The 24,360-nt window shown below is 43.0% G+C and overlaps 1 protein-coding gene across 1 annotated transcript; it reads right to left on the bottom strand.

Moving 5' to 3' along the window:
• LOC148853300 (respiratory burst oxidase homolog protein C-like) lies at positions 1 to 4,931 on the bottom strand. Its single transcript, XM_088982740.1, has 11 exons — positions 4,135 to 4,931; positions 3,836 to 3,998; positions 3,682 to 3,730; positions 3,465 to 3,578; positions 2,872 to 3,297; positions 2,372 to 2,758; positions 2,122 to 2,217; positions 1,898 to 2,013; positions 1,543 to 1,719; positions 869 to 1,392; positions 1 to 619 (listed from the first exon to the last, which is right to left on the bottom strand). The coding sequence occupies exons 1-11, from the start codon at positions 4,751 to 4,753 to the stop codon at positions 510 to 512; spliced, it is 2,781 nt and encodes a 926-aa protein (XP_088838866.1). The 5' UTR covers positions 4,754 to 4,931; the 3' UTR covers positions 1 to 509.
• Between the last annotated feature and the right edge of the window lie 19,429 nt (positions 4,932 to 24,360).

The raw sequence follows: 24,360 nt of genomic DNA, 5'->3' as shown, positions 1-24,360 counted from the left end.
TTAGAGTGAACAGTATCAAACTTCATTACTTAATCTTAAAAATGCTTTTTGGTCTATTACACTTTCACTGGTAAATCTATACTCCTCCGGATCCATGCAATAGGCGAAGACAACCTTAAATTTAAACTGTATGAGTTAGTTACAACCTTGATATATATCGATACAGAAGACAGAGAGAGAGAGAGAAAGAACTAAAGAAAGAAGATATTCACTTTCAATTTGAGTATTGGTTTGAGTTATCCCACTCATGCATTTTCGGCAATCCACTTGGCACGTGTCACGCATATTACCTAATCCCTTATTCCCATCTCGTCCTAATAACCAGCTGGGTGGGTGGGTGGGTGGGTGGTGGTCCTAGAACTTCCACCATCACTTGTTTGCATGAACACGTTCAAATATAAATAAAAGCAAAAAATAAAAAAATAAAAAATAAACGTCAAAGAAAGCGGCGAGAGCATGTACACACTACACAAGGAGGAGGAGGAGACATTTATTGGGATGCGTTGAAGTCAGAAGTTCTCTTTATGAAAATCAAACTTGGTGGACGTTTTGTGAGAAAAGTCGGAGGCCAACTGCCGAAGCTCCTTCGTTGGTGCTGGTGCCCCACAGTAGAAAACTCCTACAATATCGCAAATAAACCATTCCCACCATAAGCTTAACTTATTTAATTAATAATAAAGGCATGCATGTGGTGATTACTGATCTAATAAAATTAATTAAAATGCAAAATTAATAGTAAAGATTATATATATATATATATATAGCTTTAATTAATTATTGTTTTATATATATCTTATTTTATAAGAAAATAAGTGAGTAGTGGATGGAGTATGGAGAAATTAATTAAGCAGTAAATCAACAAACTAACCAACTCGAGCATTTTGGTGGTTGAGGGCGATGCGCTTGTAGACATTACGCCAGTTAGGCTTGGCAAAGTGGGACTTGACACGGGTACCAGACACCACATCGACCCCATTCTTGGCGTGATTAAGGGACTGAAGCATGGCGATGAGGGCGGACCTGGCGTCGCCTTCTTCATAGACGCTGGTGCAGTAGTTGTGCAGCTCGATGACTCCCTTTTGGTCCATCTCCGCTACCTCGTTCATCACCCCTTTGAACCAGTCGAATGAACCCTGCTCCCTGGTGACCCAGTAGAAGTAGGCCCTAGTCGTCTTAAAACTAGCTTTATTGTTCTTCTTATTTGGATTATGGGTAGCGGCCTCCAATGCTGACTCCTCTTCTTCCATAGCCTTCATGTTGTTTACGATGTCCTTCACTATGCTGATCATAGGCGTTGCCCCAATGCCCAGTCCTACCAGCAGCACCACTTCGTATTTCTTATAATCTTGTGCTGGTGCCCCGTATGGCCCATCGATCAGTACCCTCGGGAAACTGTTTTTCATCAACGTAACAAACACAATCGTCACAAATTAATTATTTATTTCTTTTTTACTACTACTATACGCTCAACTGATGATCTCATCAATACCAACGTGGCCGGCCAATGGGATAAAGAGAAATAAACATGCATATATGTCTTACTTTGGCGCGTTCCCTCCTTGCATGTGATCGGCCCGGAGAAGGCCGCTCTTATCCCCGGTCGGTGGCTGACACACTTGAGAGAAAACTGTTTTGAGCTGCCGTGTCCAGTCGCCAAGAGTTCGAATGTGAACGCTCAGGTAGTCATCTCCGGGAGCCGATGTTATAGAAAATGGATGCCTGTTGCATATATAGATAGCTAGTCATCCATTAATTAATCAATGTACTAAATAAATTTGTTCACATTAGTAATTTGCAGCCAGTCAGGGTGTATCGTATGGTACGCTCGCCAACATATATATACATGCATACATTGACATTGTAATAGTAGTTTAATTGGCTTGGCAATTCTACTCACCATTCAAAGGGCGAAACTGCAGCACAGTTGACAAACATGTATTGCCCACTCTTGTATTTGAAACCCTGAGGCCTGGACATGTGCAATGCCAGAACATTTCCAGGATAAACAGCAACCTTCAATGTAGAACAATAGAACAGCAAATTAAGTACAAGGAGGTGATCATCATCAAAATGCTGCACGCATGGCCCTTTAACTAACTTGATTATTATCATTTTACGTACCTTTAGGATTTTAACAGGCTTGATGCTTGATCTGAATGCTCTGATCAACCTTTCACAAACATAGAGGGTCACTGGAACCGCCAAATACATCCATGTCTGCCATATATATATATATGCACGTAGGGGGTATATATGGTCATCAACAGACAACAGACATTAATTAACAAAACACATGCAGTAATTATTAATTAATTAAGCTGCTGGTACAAATTAAGATTAAGTAGTAATTAAGTGTGTATTGGAAAAGTACCGTTTTCTTCTCCCATTCCTTGGTGAGATAGAGTTTGATGCCATGGACTATGAGGAGAGCGTAAACAATGACGAACAGATGGTGCGAATACCAGAAGGCATTGAAACCGGTTAGCTTCTTCAAGGGTTTGGGGAGGTTGAGCCTGCCTCTCCTGAACCAAGGGGTGGCTAGTGTGAATGCTATTGCCATTAACACCACCATTATGATCCCAGTTACCCCTTCCACTCCTTTCACAAACCACCAATAGCTGGATGGCTGCTCCTCCCCAAAGTATGGCTCCATTAGCTCATATTTTTCTTCACTTGCAGACATAAGCCTTGGGAAATCGCACGCTAGGTGAGCCCCCGCGTGTATTCCAACACCCACTGCAATTCCCACCGCAACTACCTTTAAACATGCACAAGCACAAGCATTATTATTTAATTAGAACCCTACCACCTACGTACCTATTAATTAATTTTGAATAAGTTTGTTAATTAGCTAGCTACGTGTGTACATACCTTGTGGAAATTTAGATTATCGTCGAAAGGCACTACGACTCCTAATTTGGTCTTGTTCCTCAGCCAGGTAATTGTATTCCGGCAGACCGGTAGCAGTATGAGTGCCATGTTGAACTTGAGCGTCTCAGCTGCACCTTTAGCCATGCAAACACAGTAGCCCATAACTTCATAGGCCGCTTTGTTCCGGTACTGCACGAACTTGTAGGCGAATAGCCCCGACACTATGCCCAGCCACAGCGCCAGTACCCAAACCCTTTGCCAATTGTCCAACAACAAGTAACAAATCTTTCGGGACCATCTTCTCAGTGGGTTGCTGTCTTGGGTGGGCTTAAGTTTCTGGCTCAGCATTTGACTCAGGTTCCGACTCTCTCCTCCCCTTACCGACTGGTTGGGAGCTTGCAACAGTAGCATCTCCAAATTGTGAATCTGCTCTCCATCAAACAAATTAATTATTTAGTGCCCAAGAATCAAACAAAAATTAATTACTAGCTATATATGTATCGACTGGGTTGTTCAGTCGAGCTCATGTTGATACAATCCCATTCAAATATTTATTTATTTATTTATTTTTAAATGGAAATTAAAAACATTACCATTATGTAACCATGATTGTCTGGGTCCAACTCTTCCATAATCAATGCAGCATATTCTTGGGCCTGTTTCTGTATGGTAGATAGCTTGTTTGCAGAAGCGCTGAGACTGATAATCTTCACAAAATAATTAAATAGTACAAGTTAGTTTCTTAATTAATTAATACCCGGGATTCCCTAACTCTTATCATTTAAGTATTTAACCCCTTATCCCCTTTACCTCTCTGACTTCTTCTTCAGTTATTCTGCCATCGGCATCTTTGTCCACCCTGCATTTAATTTGATGATTAATGCCATTTCGTATTAGCTAATCAAGTCCAAATTCTATTAATTAGAAGACACTAATTAGTTGATAATCGTTAGATGACGTTTACATGTCGAAGAAAGTCTGCAGCCTGGAATCAAAGCTCTGATCAGAGATCTGCTCCCAGAACTCCTTGAGTTCGTCCCTGGTAATCGAATCTCCTGTGATGCCCCTCCTCCGGGCCAGCGCGTCGAAGAGCTCACCAGCAAACTCCTTCGATTCCTTGTTCATTCCTGTACCGGAAATCACAAAAACCTTAATGAGAAACAATATTATATAGCAAGTCACAAGTCACAGGCATGACCTTTGAGCCAAGCCAACTCGTCCCTGAATTCTTTTGGACATGGAAGAGACCCGTCAGTTACGTACCTATGCACTCCCCGAAGAGGGCTCGGGGGAGAACCCCATTAGTGGAAGCTGTGAGGTCATTGAATCGCTTCTCAACAGCGACCCGACCAGCGGTGCCGTCAGTCTTGCTACTGATGAACTTGAGCCCCTTCAAGGCATGAGCAGCGGCAGATTTCGTCCTGTCGAACCGAGTCGAGGATGGCCGTTTCGTCAACGAAGCAAGCCGCTTCAGCTCCTGTGAGACCTGCTTGATCCTCGAGGAAGCACTCCGCATGACGGACGAACCAAAGGAGGACCTCTTCTCGAGGTTCTTTGCCAGGAGAGTGAGCTCGGGATCTTCGGCATCTGCACCGCCGGCGGGTTTGACGCTGTGAACAGCGACGGAATCGTCGCGGACGTCGAGAGTGATCTCGACGTAGGCGTCATCATCGGCCGCAGCATTGATGCTGTTGCTACTGGTGCGGCCGACCCCGGAGATGGTTCTGGCAGTAGATTCAGGTAGGTTGAAGCGAGCGCTCTTTCGGCCTCGTTTGTTGAGAGGACCACTGTAGGCGGAGGAGCGTTCGCTTCCGACGCTCTCCGTGTCGGAGTGGTGATCGGGCAGGGTGCCTCTGCCATCGTCTGTTCCCATTTTGTGCATACAATTAAGCCAAGGACGTACTGTAATCCGATTCGGCGGGTGAAGACTTGGAGGCCTGGGTGGATGAGTTTGGAAGAAACCGAGAGACAATTATTGAGGTTTGGAAGTATGGGAAGAAGAAATATCAGATATGTTCTTATTCTTCCATCTCTTCCTTTCTGTTCCTTCACTTTTTTCTTCTTGCTGACTCTTTGGAGAATGGAGGCTTTATATATATATATATATATATATCAGAGGGTTGTAGGAGACTGACTCCCAATTCGAGGGATTAAAATAATAAAAAAATCGAGAAAGATTGGCGGTCAAACCTACGTCGCATACTAAGAAAATTTCTAATTAATCCTGTAATCATCATGCACTCTTTCTTTTGCTTTTCAAATGACATAGTCATAATGCATCAACAACCCAATAATGACCTTTTGCCCTTTAGGCATTACCAATTTTGAAACTGTTAATGAGTAAAAGAATCACAGGAGAGGAGAGGACCGTAAATACCAAATAGAAGAACATGAGTTGTTGTGAAGGTCGTGTTGGCAAACGAAAGACAACTTTTTCGTCTATTCAAAGGCTGGAAACAGTTTCGAAGTTTCTTTTGTTTTCTCTCGACCCTCCCCAATCATCTACCGGTTTTGGGCAGATGGCAGTGTTCTCATTTCTCAAGTTGGTCTGGGTCCGGTCCGGTTTTGTTTTCCCATCTACCGGTTTTTTTTCTAGACCAAGCCTTCCAACGATCTCACAGCCACATCTCATCCTATCTCATCCTGTGTTAAAAACATTTTCCCATGAATAGTAAATACACGGTAAGGATAAATTTTGGAAACTCTTCTTGGAAACTCTTCTTCGGTTTTGTATAAATTGTAAGGTCAGTGAGGGGCGATCTGTTTGGAGCATATCCGGACTCCAATTTTGGAAACTCTTCTTCGGTTCTGTATATGGAGAGGATTAAAGAAACATCATCAACCTGGCCATGTAATAACAGTTGGGATAACAGGTGAGGTGAGGAATGCTCCTGTTGTTGCGCAATTTGACTATTTCCAGCTGGAGGGTGATCTGGCTTTTAGTAGAACAGTGAGTTAGATCAATGACAGTGGATCAAAGAACCCGAGGTGGCTAATCCGACGAGGTCGCTCCGATATTTAATTTAGTATACTATAATGCGAGCTGAATGCTTGTGAATTTGAGAACTTAAAAACTATAGATAGTAGAGTAATCACATGTACCTTTGCCTTGAGGTTCCCGTCTCTATATACTGGAGTTGTCGTGGGTCTCACGAAATAGCTTCGAGATCTCTGGGGTGTAGAGATATGGTTCGTTACGTGGCGATTCAGGTTGTTAGCCCCGAGCTGATACTTCGGTTCTTTAGTTCCGAACTAGATTGGATGCCGAGGTGGCTGAATACCCGAGCTCAAACATAGGTTTGCCATGCTGAGTTGTCATCCCTTAGTCAGATCGTGTCCAAGTGTCCCCTTCTCGCTAGGTCGAGCCAAATCACCATTCATCAATTGCCCCCACTCCCCGAGCCAGGGGTCTCAACCCGGTGCGGGGAGTTCATGACGAGTCCAGGTGGATTTGGCACGAGGTCTAGGTGGCTTGACGGGCGAATTGTTGGTCGGACCTGCTCGGCCGCCCGACTCAACCAGGAATAACCTAGGTCGCGTCTAAGCTATGCGTGGACGTCACGCCGTTTTATAAACTCTGCGGACGTCAAAACATGCACTAAATCGATTTCAACCTTAGGGGTTGTGCAACCGATTTTCCTAGGAGACGTTGGATCGTGTTGATCTCGACCGTTGATCCCCGGATACACTGGCTATAAATAGGGGCCAAGTGGCTCATTTCCTTCGCCACAAGTCCGCATATCCACAATCTGAGGTTGCGCTCGATTCTTTCAATTCGTTGTCTTTCCAAGGTCTTCTTCCTTTGTTCGGTCTTTCTTTTGGTGAGTCCCCCTTTTCTTTTACGTTTTGATTCCGTGTCTTTCTATCATGTATAGTTTTAGTTTTGATAGTCTCTTAGACGGGAGCGGTGAACCCGTTGGAGCCGAGGTGGGTACCTCGGCTCAGGCCGTAGATCCTCGTCCTATCGAAGAGGTTACTTCGGGCCAGGATGTGATACACAGTCCTCCCGAGGTGAAATCACCTCGGCGGGAGCGAGAGGCCTCAGGTAACCTGGCTTCCACTTCACATCGAGGTCAGCTGCCAGATAACTTTGGCCCGTCAACAATGACGATGGACAAGCTCCTAGCCCTTGTAGCCTGGTACAGACTTCTCAACGACCTCGTTTATAGTATTCCCTTAGGTAACTTCCCTTGGGATCATGATCTTCGAGGAGTAGCTCGTAATTGGTCTTCACCTTCCACTTCACCCTCTTATAATCGATATCATAAAGTTGTTCAATATCACCATAGATCAGTTGCACCCAAACTCCATCCGCAATGTCGTAGGGACCATTTCACTTTTCCACGACTACAATCTTTCCATCAAGAAGAATTCACCTACAATCTTTCCCTTGACCACGACTGCAATCACTTGTGCTCTACCCGAGCACAAACGAACTTACTATCTGTGACCTCGTCCTAGCTTCGAACTTTTGCACGAGCTCCTGAATAAGGTCTCGGCGTGGAAGAGGTGCTATTTCGTGGTCCGCAACACTGAGGGATGTCCTTTCCCAACTCATTGGAGGGCAACCATCCAAGACCCCGGTGTTAGGTTGGACCTGAAGACAAGGGAGGCACTCTGATCTTGGGCGGAGCTCGGACTAAAGTTCAAAAACTTCGTGACCGAGGAAAAGCTCATGCAGGCCAGTCTGAGTCCCGGTAGGTCATTGTTTGCTGTATTTTCTCTCTGTTTTACTTCAGTATTGTTTTTGGTAGATTGTTTTTATCGAATCTATCATGGGCATCCCCGCCAACAAACTCTTCGGGAGCATGAAGAAGGGGAAGAAGAAGAAAACCACCAAGAGGGCTCACGTTGAGCCCCCACTAGCTTCCATTACAGAGCCCGAGCAGCCATCAACTGTCGATCAACCTCTTGTGATAGACCTAGTCGAAGAGGACTCGAGCAAGCCCTCCCCACCCTGCATACCCGAGGAGGCTACATCTTGGGAGCTCGTCCCTGTAGTTGCTGCTTCTTCGGGCAGCGATGATGCAGTTCGGAGTATCTTGTCTCCAAAATTTGGCCTTCTCAAGAGCAAGGCCGCAGTATTTGCTGAGGAGGGTGCTAGTTGGGCTGAATTGCTAGTTGCTCAGCTTAGAGCTCAAGCGGCTACTCACTGCATGGTGGTAAGTTCTCGGACTTATCTTCTTCAATCTGTCTTGTACTTGGATTTTTGCATTGATGCTTGTTTTCTTCTCTTGGCAGGTGAATTCCACCATTCACGCCTTGGCTTATCAGTCTGAGATGAACTTGAAGCGAACACTCAGAGCCGAGGAGTCTTCCCGGAAGGTCCACGTTGAACTGAACTTGGCACGCAACGAAAATAACCAATTGAAGAATGATGCGCGGGCTAAGAAGGAGTTGCTTACTTTGCTGATGTCGGAGAAGAAGGAGCTCGAGGAGTGTGAGGCACCACTGAAGAGGGAGTTCAAGGAGCAAGAGGCAGCACTGAAGAGGGAGGTGGAGAACCACGAGGCTCATGTGAAGGAGCGAACCGAGCTACTTCTTCAGGCAATGGAGGAGGCCAAGGCTAAGGCTGTTGAGGAGTACAAGTCCTCGGTGGAGTACCGGAAAGAGATGGTCGAGGTAGGTACGTGAGCTACCACAAAGGATTCAAACTTAGCAGGTGGCTGACCCGACATGAGTTCCCCTACACTTCGAGGATTACAGAGGAGATGGCTATCGAAGCTGCCCAAGTTCCGGAATCCGAAGCAGAAAGCGACAGTGACCTACTCGATGAAGATGAGGAGACCGGTGCTGGCGAGAGCCACATGGAGACGGGTCCTCCTGCCGAAGCCTCCAGTAAGCATGAAGAAACTTGAGGTGACTAGATGCCCCTTTCCTTGGACCCCCTTCTGTAATACACCGAGCTTGGTGCATTGTAATTTTTTTTTGTATCCGAAATTCCATATCAATGAAATACAAATGTTTTTTGTAATCTTTGTGCAAGAATTTATTTTTTCTTCTAAGTGTAGATAACTCCCGATCTGGCGAACTAAACCAAATAGGAGTGAATTTTTTCTAAGTGTAGGTTACCCCGAATTGTCGTGTTAACGAGCTAGACTCCAAGTAGGGATAACTTCGTATCGTTGTACGCCGAGGTGGATGGACATTGTAGGGTATATACCCGACATGTCTGCACATGGGCTACTCGCTTAGGTGTTGGTTATCCCTTAGTGTCGAGCCATTGGGCCTGACTTCAAATGGGATTAACCTGTTATTATGCGTCGAGGTGGGCTAGACGTCATAGGGTTTGTACCCGAATTGTCTATGCCTCAGGCGTGAGAATCGGTTTGCTTATGCCGAAGAGGTGACTAAGACTTGTCTGTCTATGCCGAAGAGGCGACTAGGACTTGTCTGTCTATGCTGAAGAGGCAACTAGAAGTTGTCTGCCTATGCCGAAGAGGCGACTAGGACTTATCGTAGTGCCGAGGTCTTATGTTAGCTCGGCATCATGGCCCTTAGGCTTCTGGGAGTGACTCGCAGTCCTCTCTCCAATTCAGTAATCATTTTTGACTAGTTTGGTGGTCACAAGTAGTATCTTCTCAGGTTGTCGATATTCTATGCTCAAGGTACCTGCTTTCCTTCCAAAGTTTCGAGCTCATTCGTGCCTTCCCCGAACACCGGTCTTACTCGGCACGGACCTTCCCAATTCAGTCCGAGCTTACCAACGCCAGGATCAGGTACCATAACCTTCCAAAGAACTAGGTTGCCGATGAGGAAGTCTCATTTTTTTACCCGGGCGTTATAGTACCGAGCTACTCTTTGTTGGTAAGCTGCAGTCCGGATGTAAGCCAGGTCTCATACCTATTCTACCAGGTCTAGGTTGGTATGGAGTTCATCATCATTCGTCTCCTTGTCATAAGCCTCCAAGCGTAGTGTGAGTACCTCGATTTCTACTGGGATCACCGCTTTTGTACCGTAAGTGAGGTTGAAAGGGGTTTCACCTGTGGCGGTCTTAATGGTAGTTTAGTAGGCCCGGAGGACACTGGGTAGTTCGTCTAGCCACAACCCCTTGGTTCGAGCTAAGCGAGCTTTCAGTTCGTGAAGTATTGCTCTATTAGTGACTTCTGCTTGCCCGTTCGCCTGGGGGTGTGCCACCAAGGTGAAATTTTGTTGAATTCCTATTTCGACACACCAGTTTTGAAACTTGATATCCTTGAACTGCTTTCCATTGTCGGAGATAACTACTCGAGGTAGCTCGAAGCGACATACTATATTTTTCCAAAAGAAATTTTGTATGTTGCGAGTTGTGATCATCACCAAGGGTTCGGCTTCCACCCACTTCGTAAAGTAAGTCCATTACTACGACTAGGAGCCTTCTCTGTCCTGTTGCTGGTGGGAAAGGGCCTAGGATGTTGATTCCCCACTATGCGAAGGGCCATGGGCTAGTGAGGTATTTCAGATCAACATTAGGTCGATGGTGGATGTTGGCATGCCTCTGACACTTGTCGCACTTCTTGACAAGCTCAAGTGCATCTGCCTTCATCATGGGCCAATAAATAGCCTTGCCACAACACTTTCTATGAGAGAGCTCTGCCCTTCAAGTGTCCATCGCACAAGCCTTCGTGGAGTACATACTCGGCCTCTGAGGGTCGCAAGCAGTGCAGGTAGGGGAGCGTAAAACACCTTCTGTACAGTTGTTCGTCTATAAGGACGTATTTAGCTGACTGGTGCTCTACCCTTTGGGCCACATTGCGTTCTACAGGTAGGGTCTCGTGAAACAGATAACTTACGAGTGGGTCGATCCAGCTTGGTTTTTCTTGTGCTACGAGAGCGACTTCTTCTGCCACCCCCTCCCGAGAATGCTAGGCCGAGGTAAGTCATCTATTTACACGGTCCGCATGGTGTTACTACTTGTGTTGGTTAATCGGGACAATGCATCGGCCTCAACGTTCTCGAACCTCAGAATCTATCTGATGAAGTAGGAGACAAAGCCGCGTAGGATTTCTTTGACTTTGGCCAAGTAAGCAGCCATAGTGGGGTCACAGTCTTCGTACTTATCGATGACTTGGTTGACTAATAAATATGAGTCGCTGCATATGATGAGGTGCTCTTCCTTCATTTCCCTTGCTAGGGTTAACCTGACGACCAATTCTTCGTACTCTGCCTCATTGTTTGATGCCGCGAATCCGAACCGAAGAGCGTATTCCAGCTTCACCTCATTTGGGCCATACAGAATCAGTCCTACACCACTTCCCTGCTGGTTGGACGAGCCGTCGACATGGAGAATCCAGGGCTCCTCATCCCAAGTCTATCCCACTCTATCCGGGACTGGTGCCACGCTGGTTGAAGCTCCCATCATATCCTCGGGTACATGGTTTCTGTGTCCTGCAAAACTTTACTAACATAGTAGATGGTCGTTGGACTCAATATACTTCTTTGATTAGTACCGAGTTTACCACCTCGTCACTCGCAGAGAGGTACAGCTTTAATACGTTTCCTTCCTCGGGTCAAGTTAAAACTAGGGCAGTAGGCAGCGATCCGGCCAGTCAGCGTTCTGCCTCGCCACTCACCTCGCCATCTTTGTTCTTTTTTATGGCTTTGAAAAAGGGTAGGCAGCGATCTGCCGACTTGGACATAAAGAGGTTCAGGGCGGCTATCCGACCAGTTAGCCTCTGAAACTCTTTTATTTTGTCGGGTAGTCTCATATCTAGGATGGCTTTTATTTTATTCGGGTTGGCTTTGTTGCCACGTCGGTTGACTATATAGCCTAAGAAATTACCCGAGGTGACTCCGAAGACATACTTGTTTGGATTTAACTTCATATTGTATTTTTGCAAAATTTGAAAAACACTTTGTAAATCATTCAACAAGAAATTTGAAAACTGGGTCTTCACGACCATGTCATCAACATAACACTCTATTTTATTGCTGATTAACAACTCAAAAATTTTATTTACAAGGCACCGAAAGTTTGCCCCGGCATTTTTTAATCCGAAGGGCATGACCTTGTAACAGTACAATTCGAGCTCAGTTATAAAAGCAGTTTTCTCTTCGTCAGCAGGGTCCATCCTAATCTGGTTGTAACCGGAATAGGCGTCTAGGAAACTCAGCAACTCATACCCTGAGGTTGCGTCCACTAGGCGGTTGATCTTGGGCAGCGAGAAGAAATCTTTCGGGCAGGCTCTATTCAGGTCGGTGTAATCGACGCACATGCGCCACTTGCCATTCGCCTTTTTTACCAAAATTGGGTTGGCCACCCAGCTCGGGTAATGAACTTCCCTGATGAAGCCTGCCGATAGGAGCTTCCCGACCTCTTCATCAACTACCCTCCAACGTTCCGGGGCGAGGTTGCGCTTTTCTGTCTTACTGGCCTGACTAAGGGGTCGGTATTCAATTTGTGAGTTAGAATCTTGGAGTCTATTTCAGACATTTCTGCCATGGACCAAGCAAAAATATCCAAGTTTTTTAGTAAGAAACTTACTAGTTGAGTGTTAGACAGTTTTGTATGCCCTTAACTTCAATCAAGATGATGTACTTTATGAGTTTATTGTAAATGAATAAAAGTGCATATTTGATTCATATTCCCTTGGTATGTTTCTGTGTAATACCCTTAAACTGGACACTTAATGAGACTCGTGTTAGTTTAGAATGTTCACAGCCAGTGGGTCGGTCTGGGGAGACCTATCCTGACAAGGCTGACACTGTGGTGCCACCAAGTTGGTTGGGGTGGCTTGTCTCAGCTACCGGGGTGAGACCCTAGGCACATACAGTGTAGGATCAATTGAATCTTTGAACTGGACCAGATTTTCAGTATTGCCCTAGACCTTGGAGATTGATGGGCAAAAGTGAAAAGTTACACACGACCCCTATACTCGATTATGATATCGCACTGGGTGTCAGATTAGACTGTCTTTGATGTACCAATCAGTGAGATCCTTAGCGGGGGTCAAAACCTAGGTATGTTGGGACAGTCTGAGAATTCATCTGAGTGGGTGATCATAGTGACAGGATCAGCCCCTTTGTCAGACAAAGGTAATGATTGGGGATGACTCTCACTAATGGAATCCAAGACTGCCGGTAGCCGATTTCAATCGTTGAGATTTGTTTTACAAAATATATTTTATATGAGATATAAAAGTATATAAATTATGGTTTCGAAATGATTTGCAAAAGGTTTTAATTCCCGGGATCCATATAAGTAGAGAGTGCAACACTATTCCTTGTAGCCGAGGGAAAAGTCCTCTCTTGTCGGGCAGTGCATGATCATTATGCGCTGAGAGGTTAAGTGTAAGACCATTGAGGATAATACCTGATGAGATAATCTTGCATCTGCCCACAGTCCCTGTGTGTTATAAGGTGGCTTGGCCCAGGGACCACTTAGGGTTGTGTTGGGCCCATCGAGCCCATCTGATGGGTTTCAGGGGGTGCACTGTCCATAACAGTGTATTTGGCCAAGCCTTGTAACAAAGGCTGGGCTGAACCCATGTGGCTGATGTGTAGATCAATGTTTGGGTCCCATGCCATACAAGGAAGCCCAATTGGGCAGCAGTTTGGAAGGCTAAATGAATACATAACCTTAAATGTGCCTTAAGCCCATTTTGAACTGGGCTAATTTGATTAGTCACTTGAGGGGCGAATTCTGAGATGGATCAGTTGATAGGATTGGGCCCAGACCATATCCACTTAGAGAGTCCAAGATCTAAATGAGATTTAGATCTAGAAGCCTTCTAATCATATTAGGAGATGGTTGATCTAATATGCAGATAAGATAAGGGTTATCCCTTATCTTAAAGGGATTTCTAATCCAAATGTGATTTGGGTTAGCAACTCCTAATGGGATTAGGAGTTGGTCCCTTTAAGATTATAAAAGGAGAAGGGGGCGGCAGCCTTTAGACATGCAAAATACACATCCTTGTCTTCAAAGCTGAGATTACCAAAAGAGAGAATTTTGCACCCTACAAATACTCTTTTGTTGCCCCCTTCTTGCAGCCGCCGCTTACAGCAGTTCGATCTCCAGTTCTTGGGAGAAATCAAGATTGGATCTTGATACCAATATTTTGGAGAAAAGATTGGTGGGAGTTGTATTCACAAGTCGTCTAATTGATTTTTGCAAAGGGTCAAGTTCTTTTGGAAGAACACTATTGATTCTGCCCCACCCTACACTGCGCCATCTTCAGTGGGATCAGATTTTGGATCATTCCTTGGGCATGAACACCTCCATTGGGAGATACTGCTTCTCTGTATCAGGTATTATCCCTCCCTACTCATTTTGGTTCAGATCTGGTTTAGTTTGTGGTTCAAGAATGATCCTTGAAAATATTATTTTCTAAATGGGGAATTTGATTCCCAGTTGAAGGGAGAGAAAATTTTTTGAAATTCGCCCCTTTATTCCACAATCTTTGGGCGTCCATGTGATGGATTTCCTATCCCTTCATTGAGAGCGGAGTGGTTCATTGATCAAGGCCCCGATCTGGAGAGTTTTGGCTGGGTCATTAGCTGAGACCGGGATGTGGATTGTCTCTCTTGTCGGGGCAGCTTGCTCGTCGAAATATTCCACTGGTCGCTCGAGCTTGATATCATCCGCTAGCTTCGCTTTCCCTTTGAGAGCAGCAACGTAGCATTTGTGAGATTCGAGCTGGTCACCTTGCAGGATCTCCCCTTAACCTGGGAGGCCATTTTATGAAGGAGTCCTTAATGGCCATTAGGATTTCTCCTCGCTTAGCGTTCAATGGCGTGTAGTTCGTTCTTTCAACAGGTGGGGTTTTGGAGTGCCGACCTGATTTGCGAGTTTGCGAGGGAGACCAACTTCTGGATTTGTTTCTTCCCCTGCTTGGGGACTTGCTCTTCCTTCTTTTTTTTCTGCCATTACTTATTTCTTCATTATCTCTTTTCCTCTTTTCTGTTGGTGGGTTGTCGACCTTCTGATTGATTTCCTCTTCGGTATCGATGAACTGATCAGCTAGCTTAAGGAATTCATGGATGTCCTTTGGTTTGTTGGCCACCACATGCCATTTGAACTCCTCGTGGGTTATTCCTTTCTTCATTGCAGTGAGTCTTACTACCAGGTCGAGGTCTGGTATCTATAGCCAGGTGTTGTTGAAGCGCTTAATATAGCTTCTGATCGGTTCTCCTTTCCTCTGAACTACATTGAGAAGGCTTTCTTGTGACTTCGGGCACTTCTTGCTAGTAATGAAGTGCGAGATAAATAAGTCTGTGAACTGCGACCAGCTTTTGATGGAGCCCGGCGTGAGATTTCGGTACCATGTGTAGACTACCCCTTTGAACATAGTGGAGAAGACCACACACATACAAGACTCATCAGCCCCAGCTAGGTGCATCTGAGACTGGGAAGAGTCCACATGGTCATTGGGGTCGAACGACCCATTGTACTTGTCTAATGGGGGCATCTTGAAGTCTTTCGGCATCGGGGCCGCCAAGAGCTCGGGAGACAGGGGAGACAAATTGGAAAGTAATGGAGGAGCAGCCTTTGTAGCCACCGAGCTCGCTTCTTCCTAACCTTTGGCTTGCCCTTCTCGTTGGCTTGGCTTTGCTAGCTGGTTGTTCTGAGCTGAGGTATGACATGCCTTGCGATATCTCCATTGTTGTTTCTTCATTGGCTCGACGTTGGTGCTACTGACTTTGGTGTGCTCCGATACCGCTTTGTCGTGAGCTAACTCCTGGTTCCTTGTGGGATTCTGGGGCTGGCTATCACGAGGGACGGAGAGGCCCTGTCTCGAGTTTGCACCTCGAACCCTGAACTGATTACCTGCTAGTGAACTGTCATTTTCTTGTTGTGAATGCCAAGGAGGATTGGTCCTGTTTGGTTGAGTATCCCCAGACCTATTTCCGAGGTTCCCTTACGAGGCCGGTGGATTAAGCTGACCGTCTCTTCTCCCACGGGGCGAGACCTAACTCTTGAGAGGAATCGGTACTTGTGAGGTCTCTTTGCCCCGGTGGGGAGATTGGTTGATGTTCTTATTAGTCCTAGGCCAGTTTTGATTCTGATTGGCCCCTAGGTGCCAAGGTGGAACCGACAGTTGGTTCTGTGGCAATGAAGGGAACTGATGCTGGTACTGCTCGTAGAAATAATGCTACTGGTACTATTGAAACTGCTGGACCTGCTGCATCTGGATCTGGATAGCCTGGACGCACTGAACCAGGTTGTTGAATTGGGATTGCCCGACTCCGAGTGGAACCACAGAAGGCTTAGAAAAAGTTGCACCTACCACTAGGGGAAGTGGGGCGCTCACCTGTGTGGTGTTTGATGGTGTGGTCGATGTTGGAACTCCAGATGCAGTAAGCGGGATGGTGAACTGGCCGATGCACACCATAGGGGGTTGGGGTTGACCCCCAGAGAAGTTCATCTCGTTGCTTTTCCCAATATGATTGGAAGATGCCATTGACGTAGAAATCGAGGTTGGTAACTGTGAAGAATGGGTATGCCCTTTTGATCATTTCCCACAAACGACGACAATTGTTGTTGCGCGATCTGACTACTCCCAGTTGGAGGGCGATCTGGCTTCCAGTTGAGCATCAAGCTAGATCTATCTGCAAGACAGTGGATCAGAGAACACATGGTGGCTAACCCGACGAGGTCGCTCCGATGCTTAAGTTAGTATACTGTAATGCGAGTTGAATGCTTGTGAGTTTGAGAGCTAGAGAGTAGAGTAATAAGGCATACATTTGCCTTGAGGTTCCCGCCTTTATATACTGGAGTTGCCGTGGGTCTCTCAAAAGAGCTCTGGGATCTCCAGGGTGTGGAGATATGGTTAATTCCGCTTCTGAAGGATCACTACGTAGATAAGGCTTATTGTTTCACTTTTGACTCTGACGGAGCTGGGACGAGTCCTCATCGTGATCTCGGGAGAGTCGAGATCTGTTACCTCATCGTGATCTCGAGAGATTCGGGATCTATTGGAGAGACCTCTAGAGTCGGTTATGTGGAGATTCAGGTTGTTAGCCCCGAGATGATACTTCGGTTCTGTAGTTTGGAACTGGATTGGATGCCGGGGTGAGTTTTAGGCTGAGGTGGCTGAATACTCGATCTCAAATGCTGCGAACTAGGCTTGCCAGGCTAAGCTGTCATCCCTTAGTCAGGTCGTGTCCACGTGCCCCCTTCTCGCTATGTCGAGCCAAATCACCCTTCATCAGCTCCCAAGTCCCAACGCAACGCTCGTGCCATGGATTGCTTACTGCTGTAATGCTGCTGGTGCATGCCTTGGCTTCACATCCAGATCCTCATCTATTTATCAATTGATATTTGGAACAGTCAACAAGTTCATTCTCTGACTGGTTGTACCCGATGCTTTAGGATTAGATCTCCATGCCAGGTATATGGCCCGTGGACCAAAAAAATTTTCTTTGGTGACCCAATTGGTAGGGTCGCTTGTTATGTTTGTGCCTTGAATTCTTTATGGTGATCTGTTTCATTAATCCGTTCTGAATTAATTTGAGAAAAACTCGAAGACAATTTTTCATAGTGGTTTGTGGTGGATGCATAGGCCCAAGCCCGTAGCCCACCACAAATCACCATTGGGGGTGCAAGAGAGTAGCCCCTACGAAGAGTTATGTATTTCGGGGTCTTTCTCTTTTGTACATAGAATTTGAGTCTTGTGAGAGACAAGTGAGACATTAGGTGTATTTTGGGCCTTAGGGTTTTCTGTGAGAGCACAACTCTATATTTATTCTCCATTACCAACTTCATAGTGGATTTTGATGTAGGCTATAAGCCGAACCACGTAAATCAGTGTGTGTTCTTTGTGCTTGTTTCTCTTTACATTTGTTTTACTTTCATTTGAGTGTCATTCAAATATGTTTTCTTGGGTTTTTCTGCAACATCACTTTACTGTTGCAGAGGAGCATCGGTGGCCGAATTGGTAGGGTTGCTTTATTGTTGCAAAGGAAACCCATGATCAAATCCAATTACCATTGGGGTGAGATGACATTGGCACCCAAGAGAGGGCATCACACAGTCACATCTCACCATGCATTGGGAACATCTTTTTAATATACGGTTTAGATGTGCTGTGAGGCACCTTTGGGATGCGCTGTGTTAGGCTCCAATGTCATCTCCCATTTGTGTAGACTAAAAAAAAAGGCAAAAACTAAAAAAAAAAGAAAAAGAAAAAAGGTGGGTTGCTGTTTTGATGCGAAGGAGATCCGGGATCAAATCTCGTTACCACTAGTGTAGGGATGTCAATGGGTTAAGTTTGACCCAACGGACCTGACGGACTCAAACCAATTGGGCCGGTTCTACTTCCAGGAACTAGAACCAATGAATCGATTCCGGATTCTAATATAATGTCCAGATTATTATCGGTTTAAAATCGCTTCTATCTAGTCCTGAATCGATTCAGATTCGACCGCTATATATTTATATTATAATATGGTCCATTGGGACGATCATCAATTGGTTGGATTATAGGTCTAAAAATTACTGACCCTATCAAATCTGATTCGGTTCCAAGTCCTTAATATTTTATATTTCATGTCGGGTTAGTTTCCGGTTCTAGCTCGTCCCAGCCTATACTCAACCCGTTGACAGTTCCACACTAGGGTTGGGATGGGTGGTACTCCATAGAGAAAAAAAGGAGGGACTAAAAAGAGGAACGATGGTGCAGCACCTGTTACAGTAGAGGAAGGATAAAAAAGCTCACTAGGACATAGTTTTGAAACTTTAGCTTTTTTTTTTTTTTTTAATTTCATTGTGCGAAAACTTCATTAATTAATGTATGAGTAATGAAAAAGTGATGTTAGTGCATACTGATGAAGTGGTAATCCAACTGCAACAACGATTTACTTGTTTTGAATACAGATTAAGTGGTGGGGTGACAAAAGGTAAAGATGCAGTCGCAGTCATGGTTATTTTGTTTGGTCACTAATGATTAATTAAACGCATAATGGCTTTTCTTTATTGATAAGCTAGCTTTATAGGGAATTAATTAATTCTACTTTTACAAAATGCACGTGGTACAAAAAGAAATGAAGTTGCTATTGGAGATGGTGGTGTCAGTACTCAGTACTCCAACCACGACACAGCAACAAGGACGAACGACATGGCATGAGAGACTGAATAGTGCTTAATTAAAACAACTTATCACGGTCTAAGTGGTGCCGATTCTTGACAATAAATGACATGATCAATGTGCAAGATCCCTGTACTTTAGGGTTATAAAATTCTGATTTAGACTGATTGGTCATTCTCCCAAGAATTTAATCAGCGTGGCGTACGAAGCATGATAGTGTGTTTTGTTTCATTCATCTTCCATAACCCAAGAAATCATCAAATGGTACTTATGACTTGATTATGAATGATGGCAGCTGATATGATATGATGATAAATGAGAACTGAGATGATCGACCTCGACCTCGTCTAAATCAATTTGTGAATGTCTCCCTACCTCTTCCATCCACACTTAATTACATCAATGAATTTTAGATTAGTGCCCCACAGCGCATGAGAATTCTACATGTGCACGTGCCTGCCATCCATCCGACCCTGCTAATATATACCATGTCCACGAAGGGAACTATGGAACGGATGTTCAACGTTCAAAACACCGAAACGGATTTAAATCAGCCCCATTTCCTCTGCGTATTCGAAATATCTTCTAATGATGATATCCTTATTTTTATATTATTATTTAGAAAATATTTTTAATACATGGCGGGGATATGTGGGGGCAGTCTTGTGAGGGGCTGATTCGGTCTCCATCGAAACTACTTAGTTGAATAATCTATATATTATATTTAAAATCTGGATTATTATAAAAACAACTACCACATTTTTGTTTTTCAATAACACAAAAATCAATTAATAATATTGTTGTTTGCGCGTGGGTAGGCGGATACAGCTGAAAAATGAGGTCAAAGGATGAGGACAGCGGATTATAATGCATCTTTCCAAAGTGGCCAAGTGGAGGGGCCTCCACCTTTCAAGTTTTTCATTTCAACTTTCACGTTTGTTATGTTTTTAGTTTCTTACTTTCTAAATTGGTGGACGGATAACTGGAACCGGACTGGACGCGGTATCCTGCTTTCAAAGTCAAAAAAACTCCAAAACGCGGACTATTTATTTTTCCTTGCTGAAACCACGTGGCCCTTTTCCTGCCGGTTTATTTTTATGTCCTTGAGTAGGGGTCACCATTTCACTCTGGCCCGGCTCGGTTTAAATATATATATATATATATATATATATTTTTTATTATATTATATAATGTATAAAATAAGTTTATATGTATGTTATGTCATTTAATATTTGGATATGTAATGTTTTATATATGAGTGACATTGGCTCGAAATCAGGCCCGGGCCTAAGCTATAGCCCTTATCATAAGTGCAAAGCCCGGTTCAGCCCAGCTCATGATCACTCCTAGTCCTAAGGGTCCTGATTAAGCCATTATTATTTATTATAAAGGAAATTGTCTAAAATTGGTCATGACTTTTCAGTATTTCTCTTAAAACCCATGATACTATTTTAAAATGTTCAGCAAACCCATGTCAATAAGTTGATGTTAAATAGACTAAGGGATGTTGGTAGATTATTATTTTATCCCTTGTTCTGTTGTCAATTGGAAAATAAAGCAAACCTTTGATATAAAACAACAAAAATATATCTCAAGTATTCCAATCTAAAAAAATTTCTGCCTATTTTACATTTTAACTACAAAGGAAGATTCAAATTAAAAAAAAAAAAGTTTTTGATTCAAATCAAATTCATTTGGCACTTCATATCTACTTGCACAACACAACTATCACTTTATCCCTTTTAATTTCAAATACAATAAAAACACTTTAGATTGACATAAAAATATGTTTAATAAGGTTGATTACATGCCTTTCAAGGGCAATTTTGTAAAAAATGCATTTATGTTTACATGGACAACTTCTGTCAATAAACATTAACAATGCTCTAATGGATGGTGAATTGTGGAAAACAATAAGTCCTACATGAGGTCTCATGGACATTTTGAATAGTTATGATGAATTTAAAAGAAATGCTAAAAAGCCATGATGAATTTTAGACAATTTTCCTTATTATAATGACCAGTCATTATATATTTGACTGCCCACTTAGCCTAGGTAGGGTTAATGCAAATATAGGCACCGAGCATCCAGAATCTAGAGTATTGTATGAGGATTTCAATTATAGCCATTGGTTTAGTTATAATCCAATATTAAATTATCTAGTTATTGCACTTCTTGAGTTTTTTCAGCTTTTTTTTTTGTAATATATTATAAGAAGAGCCAACCCCTAGGCAGTGTACGTTGTCATGAGCCCTGACAGTGTAGTTGTGTGTGTATATATACTATCAAATATGTATGTGTTTTACACATGATAATTTTAGATGATGGTGATTATGATAATAGTAATAGTGTGTATTTAAAATTTTTCACAAATTTTTATACAAAAGAATTCTTATATATCACATATATTTTTGTTTAATATGATAGATAATATTAGAGATGTGTCTAAATGTATTTTATAATTATTTGATGTTTTTTATAATTTTTATTATTTAGTTATGACATTAGGGTTGTAATTACATTTGACCCAAGAGGCTGAACTATTGACTTACCACCAACCAAATAGAAAATAATTTCATTTTTGGGCCAATTTAAAATTTTTCATCATCAATTAAAACAATTATTGTGTATTGCATTTATTTTTCTTTAATATGATTAATATAAAATATTAGAGATAATCCCATATCAATGCAAAAGATTATTTACTTACAACCAAACAGGAAAACAATTTCAATTTTGGGTAAGTTTCAACTTTTATATTTAATTTCCATTATTAATAAAAAATTCTTTTTATCAAACTTATTTTTTTTTAATATGATAAGTAGAAAATACTAGAGATGTATCCAAATTTTTGTATTGCATTCTTTCATTTGCACTTGCATGCATTTGTACTAGTGCAAATCAAATTGCATTGCAATCAAATACAGACTAAATCTCAGCTTGGAAAAAATACAAATACAAATACGTATAATGCAAAGCCTTGTATTTTGTATTTCTAAACTTTTATTTGCATTGTACACATTTGTATTTATACTCTTTCCAAATGTGGCATGTATGAAGAATTTATATATAGTTATATGATGATCAGGGGATGGATGTAATGGATCTATTATCCTTAGTGAACCTTTTTTTGAAAAAAAAATGTGAAACCCAAAAAGTTGGCTAACAAGTACTGTCGAGCTTTCTGTAGGATTTTTCATGAAACATAGTTTAAAGCTTAAAGGTTGTCCATATCATCTCAGAAAACCAGAAGCCATTGTGCTTCAACCCTTTCAAACTGGAGATTAGATTAATTGAATGTAGTGGCTATTTAGTAGGCTGTAGAACCAATGATAGTGTTCCATGCCAGCCATAAAATACATGGGACCTACATCATTCAATCCCTTACTTTGTGGGCCCATATATTTTATGATTGGCATGGGGCGTTATCATTGGTTCCATAAATTGCCAAACAACCATTGCGTTTAACTAATGAGAGTTATTCAAATTGAGTTTGGATTAGCTAGAGATACAAATGTCATGTTTGGTAGAGGTGGGTAAATGGGTAGGTTCTACTTAGAAGTCAGAACCGAATGGAACCAACCTTAAACTAGTCTTAAATCGACCTTACCCAATATGTCATTGAGTATGGTCTAGTTAGTCTTGAATCGACCTTAAACTAGTTTTGGAACTGACTTGGAACCACCCCGACATAGGTTGGTTCTAGGATTTAGGGATTTACGTTGTTAATTGACTCGAAAAACCGGCCTTTGTTGGCCTTGGTGAAGATTTTAACCCAAGTGAATTGATAATTTTTTGTCAATTTAATATTTGAATGTGTATAATAAATAATGTAAAATGTAATATTTACAAAATTTAAATCATAATGATAAGTTTTGGATTATATATCATTATTATTGAAAATTAAAGTAGAAGACAATGAACAATGTCTTCTTTTGAAGGGTAGTTTTGATATTTTCAACAAATAATTGACGGTCGGTTAATGGCAGGGACCAACTTGATACTTTTTGAAAGTTTATGTACTACAGTGACACGTTTTAAAATTCGAGTACTAATTCGACACTACCCCAAAGTTGAGGATACTAAAGTGGATAAATTTCTTAAACTACCCTTATGGTTTAACTAATTGACTAAATACACACCTTCTATTTGACTATTATCTAACACTACCCCTATTGTTTTTAACAATTGATTAACTCTACCCTTACCATTAGCATCCACTAATATTCCATAAAAACTCATATTTATGTGATGTATAATTTTTTTAAACCCACTTTTACCCTTCATCCCTCTCTTCTTCTTACTTTCAACAGTGGCAAACCGAGATTACTCAGTCCTTAACCAGTGGTTGTGATAGCCCCTTCCACCTTTAGCCTCTCTCTCTCTCTCTCTCTCTCTCTCTCTTATATCTCTCCCTCCCTCCCTCCCCTTCGTTCTCTCTTCCATGTTTCATCACCACCAATGCAACTCGAGTTGCAGCAGCAGACCCCTCCACCTCCAGCCCCTTACTCGCTCACCTGAATTGATCAAAATCACCGCGGTGATCTTCTTCCTCCACCCCCTTCCCTTCTTTGTTCTCCCTCTCCACCTCCCCTGAGAGATACTCATATCTGATTCCTTGATTTGATCGTGCAATACTCATGAATAACCAAGTTGTAACCATTATAGTTGGAAAGCGGGATTTCAAATACCATATCAATGAATTGTGCATCGCAATCCATCCACCAGATCCATTCCACCTCTAGATGCGACAACATAAGCTGTCGGATTAATAGTAGCTTTTCCCAATACCCAACCAACTCCTTGTCAAGATGTGCCAATTTGTAAACAATCTCAAAGTCGTTGGATCCCCAATTGAATTGTCACATGGGTTCAAAGGAGACCCTATTATGGGCAAGATTCGAGCCAAGCCTTCTGCCACCATGTTGTCGAGCCAGGTTTTCCGCTCTTCATTCCAATTTGAGATCTTGTGGCCAAGGGTGTTGGTGATGTCAGGATTTATCTCGGTCTGGGCAGGATCATCTGGGTTGGAAGAGTCATTGTTAGAATGAATCTCAACGAGGTTGTTGAAGGTCTTGAGGATCTATCTTCAGCTACCCATCTCCATGAAGAGATGGCTGTCAATCTATTGCAAGTCAAACCAGGGGATCGAATCCTTGACGCCGGGGACAACTTCTTGGTTTCGATTTGCTCCAACTCTCTGTACCCTCCCAATCTCAACGCAGTGGCGGAGCAGCAACACTCCCTTCCCATTCGACCTCTTTTTCTCTCACTCTCTTTCTCTTACTCCTCTCAATCTATCTCCTTTTTTTTTTTTCCTTTCTTTCTTTCTTCTTCTTCCACCTTTGACTGGCCCTGTTCTCCCTTCATCCCACTGGACGCAGCAACAAACCAACATCTAGCGGTGCAAAACAGTTCCGCTTGGCTCTCACTCTCAAGCGGTGTAAAGCTGAACGGCCTATCCGGACCCAGCAGTGTCGG

Source organism: Nelumbo lutea, chromosome 4 (genome assembly GCF_056320005.1).
Source record: "Nelumbo lutea isolate HS-2025 chromosome 4, American lotus-T2T, whole genome shotgun sequence".
Lineage (NCBI taxonomy): Eukaryota > Viridiplantae > Streptophyta > Magnoliopsida > Proteales > Nelumbonaceae > Nelumbo > Nelumbo lutea.
The sequence above is the reverse complement of the archived record's forward strand: the minus strand, read 5'-3'. Positions and strand labels throughout refer to the sequence as shown.